The sequence below is a fragment of the Rutidosis leptorrhynchoides genome, chromosome 5 (genome assembly GCF_046630445.1).
Source record: "Rutidosis leptorrhynchoides isolate AG116_Rl617_1_P2 chromosome 5, CSIRO_AGI_Rlap_v1, whole genome shotgun sequence".
NCBI lineage: Eukaryota > Viridiplantae > Streptophyta > Magnoliopsida > Asterales > Asteraceae > Rutidosis > Rutidosis leptorrhynchoides.
The window spans coordinates 155,792,883-155,799,334 of NC_092337.1; the positions used below are offsets into that span (position 1 = coordinate 155,792,883).

The 6,452-nt window shown below is 31.8% G+C and overlaps 1 protein-coding gene across 1 annotated transcript; it reads left to right on the plus strand.

The window, feature by feature from the left end:
* The first annotated feature begins 3,336 nt into the window (after positions 1–3,336).
* LOC139849121 (uncharacterized) lies at positions 3,337–4,779 on the plus strand. The gene is made up of 2 exons (XM_071838792.1): positions 3,337–4,145; positions 4,188–4,779. The coding sequence occupies exons 1-2, from the start codon at positions 3,337–3,339 to the stop codon at positions 4,777–4,779; spliced, it is 1,401 nt and encodes a 466-aa protein (XP_071694893.1).
* Positions 4,780–6,452: the final 1,673 nt, after the last annotated feature.

The window sequence follows — 6,452 nt, forward strand, 5'->3', positions numbered from 1 at the left end:
ACACCTGGATGCTCTGATACCACTTGTTATGACAATTTGCCTAGCGCACCCACACCAGTGGAAGCGAGGATATAATTTGTTTGAGACAAACTTGCGAGAAATAATAGAAAGCAAATAAGGTAACTGATAACACGACTATTTAACGTGGTTCGGCAAAACCCTGCCTACGTCCACCCCAAGAGTCGCCTTTATTCTTATAATATAAAAGAACCTGGTACAAGAAAAAGTACACTATGAGTTAAACCCAAACCCAAGCCCCTTAGATTTTAGCATAAAATCTAAGTTTCTCGTACACTCTTTTACACTCCTTAGAAGAATAAAACTCTCAACCTCACAGATACACACTCTCCATTGATATTATTGATCAACTGTGTTTTTCCTTTGTGATTACATTTTTGTGGATGATCTTCACCCTCTACATGAAATACCTATTTATAATGAAGCATCCTTGTGTGAATACTACATGTGAAAACACAATACCAACAAATTTAGCACAACTATTCCTTTTCCAACTTCATATTTTTCACATGTATTTCATGCAATTCCATTTCCAAATAAATGTTAGTCGTCCAAATTGGACTACCGTCCAACAAGTAGGATGTTCTACGTTTGATAATAAATAACCTACCAAGTACCAAGTACCAAGTACCACACTCCTCACTTAGTACATTCACAAACAAACTCTCAACTTACATCACAGATATTTCACTATATATAAGATCTCTAGCTTACTCAAATTACCTACTCATACTCAAAAAAATCCAAGTGCGCGAAGAAAGAAGTATTGCAACTGACCATTTTCACAATCAAGGTAATATACTTGCTTTATCTTTACATAAACTTCTATATCATGATTTCACATGTTCAAGGGCACAATTGAGCAATGGGATTATTTAAAGCAAATGAAGATTCATTTAAACATATATAACAATATACTAATAGTAATTAGATTTCTTATGTAAAGAGGTAAAATTATATTAAAACCTGTTTTAAAAGCCCACTTATGATCGATAATGTACATATGTTAAGTTAATGTGCCAATTTCGTATATAAAGTTAATCTTTAATAAATGTCTAACCTTCAAGTTTTGAGCGTGGATTTTATGTTAGATTTAATAGTACTCTAAAGATCTTCATACAATTGCTAATATATACAAGGACTTTCATATATATTTGAAAATCATGGATCTGTAATCCACTTAATTTTCTTTAGCTAGCAATGAATAATCTAGAGTTATTAATATCGAGGTTTTTATCCAGAAATTTGTGATTCACATCATCGAAAGTATCATGGCATATGTACGGAGATCAACCGAGATTGACGACGACAGTATATCTTTCGATATTTACAACCCAGTAATTGATGACCGAATGAGCGAATTTGACCTTTGTTGCGACTCTATTGATGTAAGTACTTTGTCATTATATTCGGATTAGATATATTACATTCTGTCCATAAAATTTAACATACTTTTTCTTTGTTTATACCTACAGTGGATAAAAGATTTCTTGAGGACACAATTGGGCCAAAAAATAAAACATGCATTCTATGTACTAGTTATTATTTTTCTAGTATACCTTTTTGTAGCAAAATGTGTGTTAGATGTCGGCGACCTAGTTGCAACAAACGTTGCCATATCAGACATGAATGTCAACTATAAAATTGGTGAGGATGCACTATTAGTCGAAGCGAATGTTAGCCTTCGACTAACTCTTAAAATAAAAGGATATATTGTACCGTCCGCAGACTTGGGAGATTTCAATTTGACAACATTTAGTAAAACTGGTAAAAACCAAAACAGTTTTAGTGTGTATTGTAAAAGTGCGTTTCAAGTATCTCAAAGTGAGCAATTGATCATGGTGAAGTTCAAGACCACTGAGATTAAGTTAACAGAAGATGAAATATCGTTTTTTCAAAAGCGTTTGAAAAAGGGAGATCTGTATACATCGATTGAAGGAGATTTGAAATGGCACCTCAAGAAAAAGAAGTGGCTGATTTTCCCGGAGCCTCGTATGCATATACGATTTATTTGTACGGTTCCTTACTATCTATTGCCCGCCAGTCATAAAAAGAAATTACTAAAGTGTGAACACCTCCGTTCGTTTTGAACAAGTGGAGGGCAAGTCGTTAAAGCCGGGTTCGAAAAGCAAGAAGGGTTTCAAGGCAGCGAATTAGGGGTCTTTTAGGTCCGTTGGTTTGTGTTTTTATATGGGTATTTGTTTGATGTTTGATTGTATTTTCTTCTTTAGTTTGTTTAGCTTGTTAGGTCAGTGTTGGGGTTTTTCGTTTTAGTTTGTTTAGCTTGCTAGCTCTTAAATAGTTTAGGGTAGGTGGTTTGGCTTTGTTTTTTTGCTTAATTTCTAGTTTGTTTAGCTTTCTGTTTGGGTTTTATTCCGTCTTATAGAAGACGAAAGATCCTTGCTTTTATAAACTTTAGTTTTTTCAAAAAAAAAAAAAAAAAAAAAACCTGGAATTAACATTTACGAAATATCGTGTTAAATAAACTTTTATCATACTGTACATTTTTAAAGTTCGTAGTAGTATTGTAAGTATATATAGATACAGATAGAGTAGATAATAATAATAATAATAATAATAATAATAATGATAATAATAATTAATATTAACTTAATAATAATAATAATAATAATAATAATAATAATAATAATAATAATAATAATAATAATAATAATAATAATAATAATAATAATAATAATTTCTATCACTATCTCTATCTCTATCTATATCTCTACTTTATATTAAAACAAAAGTTAAATAAAACAATTAAATTTTATAGAAAAGATTTTTAGCTATTAGATTACATAAATTACAACTAATACCCTCGTTATCTAGTCATCCATTTAAAATCTTTTTAATTATACTGCAATAATCAGGAGCGGATGTATATGTATCATAGTAGTAACACTTGCAACCATTCAAAAAAGTCCATCTCGAGTAAAAAAAAAAAAATTAGGCTATTAGAGAGTGAAACCACTAAATTATTTGTGTGCAACTTCTAAGAGCACTTCCAACGGGCTCCGCCCTCAAAGTGTCATCACCACCGCCTTCGAGGGCGCCGATGGCATTCATCCCGCCGTCGGCCGCCCTCAAGCCTCTCTCCTGGTTCCGTGCTGTTGGATGTCTTGGGTATAATATTTTGAGGACGGAAGAAAGCATTTATTATTGATTATATTTTTTTTTGTTTCAAACGGCTATAATGCCGTTGGTACTTTTTTTTTTCTTCCAACCCCCACTATATATATCTCTATACCATTACACTACCACTTCATATAATCTCTACTTTTATATCACAGTATTTATTCAATTCCAATAAAAATGCCTAATAAAATTATGGATAGTCTTACGAAAGATGCGTTAGATATTGCAAGTTCTAATTTCAATATTGTCGCATTCAATCTACTTGATCAGATAGATAAAGACGAAGAGGAAGAAGTCAATCAACCAATTCCAAGGGCGCCTCGAAGATTTATTCATAGAGACCGAGAGGGAACCGCGATGCGTTTATGGAATGATTATTTTTTCGAGAATCCAACTTTTCCCGGAGATTATTTTCGTCGCCGTTATAGGATGAGTCGACCATTGTTTATACACATATGTCAAGGTATAATGAAATACTCTCAAGAACCTATTCCCGATTATTTTTTATATTTTCATCAAAAGCGGGATGCTACCGGGTTGTTGGGTTTTAATGTTTTTCAAAAATGTACATCCGCAATACGCCAATTAGCATACGGTACTGCACCTGATGCTTTTGACGAGTACTTACATATGGGCCAACAAACATCATACGATTGTTTGAATAATTTTTGTAAGAGCGTGATTCACTTGTACGGTTCGGAGTATATGAGAAAACCGACTCCACAAGACGTAGCACGTCTTATATCCGCACATGCGGAATTACATGGTTTTTCGGGAATGTTGGGTAGCCTAGATTGTATGCATTGGGCTTGGAAAAATCGTCCATATAAATATAAAGGTCATTATACTAGAGGCGATCATGGGTATCCAACAATCATGTTAGAAGCTGTGGCATCTTATGATTTATGGATTTGGCACGCTTATTTTGGACCCGCTGGTTCAAACAACGACATCAATGTTCTTAATCAATCTGATTTATTTAACGAGTTACTTTAAGACACGACTCCACCGTGTAATTTTTCGGTTAGTGGTTGTAATTTCAATAAAGGTTACTACCTAACCGATGGGATATATCCGGATTGGGCGACACTAGTTAAGTCTTTCAAAAGTCCACCTGACCCAAAATCGGCAAAATTTAAAAAATATCAAGAATATGCTCGGAAAGATATTGAACGGGCATTCGGTGTACTTCAAGGTCGATGGCAAATAATAAAAAACCCGTGCCGACAATTCTATGTCGAAAGAATCCGAAGAATTATGCACGCTTGTGTTATTTTGCATAATATGATCACCGAAGACAATGGACATGCAATGTGTTCACTTGAAGAGAATTACAAGCCAGCTCGTCGTCCACATCGCTCAATCCAGGAAAGGGTTGAAGCACACATGCGCGTTAATAAAGAATTGCGAGATTCGTCCATTCATCATCAACTACGACAAAAGCTCATCGAACACATTTGGAATCTTACGGCTAATTTCCGTGTTCGACACGTTCCACATGCCCGAGCCGCTCCAGAAGCTGGAACTTCCAACACCGCCGAAGATGTTGAAGAAAACGAGGACGAAAGCGAAGATGAAAATGAAAATGAAGACATGGACTTGGACAAAGATGACGCATAGTTTCATAATTTTTAATTTATGTTTAGTTAATGTAACTTTTGATTATGTATTTTTTTTTAAATAAATGTAACCGTATTAATGTTATTTAATAAAAGTGTTGTTCAACAAATATATATTCGAAAAAATGGATTTTAATAATTATATTCGAAATAATAATAATAATAATAATAATAATAATAATAATAATAATAATAATAATAATAATAATAATAATAATAATAATAGTGATAAATATTAATTAAATATGTGGGGCCATGTGATGGGGAGGGAGGATGTCATGGTTGGTAGTGGTGTGTGATGGAGAGGAAGTGAAAAATAAATGGAGAGAGAAAGCTGATGTGGCGCTGATGTGGCGGTGTGTCTTGGGGAGGAAGTACGTCATGATTGGGAGTGGTCTAAGCCCATTCATAGATATTGTAAGCCTATTAACTCTCAATCAAATTGTACGTCTTATAATATTACTCGCTAGTCGTCATTCATATGCATTACGCAATCTCAAAATTCAAATCGTTCTGTTTACTTTCAAGATAACTTCAGGTATTTTATGATAGAAAAATATTCAAATGAAACCAACTTTTAAGTTGAGATTCAATGGATCAATCAGAGTGCGATACGTGACGCGATAATCACATGTGATTGAAAAAAAAATTAAAAAAAAAAATTAAAATTTTTTCTTTAAGAATTTTTTTTTATTTTTTTGAAATTTTTTTTCAATCAAATGTGATTGAATTTGACATGCAGTAAATCACATGTGATTCTGCATGCCAATCACATGTGATTGTAAAACCCTATCATATCTGATTCTGCATGTCAAATCCAATCACATGTGATTGAAAAAAATTTTATTTAGTAAAATGACGAATTTCAGTTAATTTGTGCTAAAACATTTTAAACACCAAGTTTTTGATCAAAACTTGATCAAATCACCGAATTAAAGTCTAAAATTTTGAAGATATGATCACGAAACGTTAACAAACTTAACCAAATCACCGAATTAAAGTTTGTTTCCTGTTAAAAAGTTTTTTTGAAAAAAAATTGAAATTTTTTTTATCAATCACATGTGATTGGATTTGATATGCATAATCACATGTGATTGTGTGTGATTGAGTTTGATAATCACAGGTGATCGAATTTGATATGCTAAATTTAAAAAAAAATTAAAAAAATTCCGAAAAACATTTTTAAATTTTTTTTTTTTAAAAATAAATTTTTAAAATTTTTTTTTTTTTTTTTTTAATTTTTAAGCAAATTATTGGATTCAAAGGATTACAACTCTTTTATGATAATCTCCTATCTTCTTATAATCATAGTTTAACATTTAAAGATTATAAGTTTTATAATTTGTAATTTTATGCTATGTAATCTAATTTCTTCCCATAATTTTAGGGTTTAAGCGTTATCTTGTTGAGTTTATCGATTATACATATAGTTATTTGTTTAGAAGATTTAAAGATTATAAGCTTTATAATTTAAAAGTTATCTTGTTTGGAGTTTATGGAACTGATGGTTTTATATATATAGTTTGTTTTTTTATAGATATATTAATGTTAATATTAATATTAATATTAATTAATATTAATATTAATATTAATACTAATACTTACATACTAAAAGTGGTGGCCGTTTGCGTCGTTTCAGTTATATCGAATTGTCGTTTTGAGTTTGCGTTCACA

Coding starts and splice junctions, on each gene's coding strand:
- LOC139849121 (XM_071838792.1), top strand. CDS start 3,337: ATGCCTAATAAAATTATGGATAGTCTTACGAAAGATGCGTTAGATATT. Junction 4,146..4,187: donor CAATCTGATTTATTTAACGA/GTTACTTTAAGA, acceptor TTTTTCGGTTAG/TGGTTGTAATTTCAATAAAG.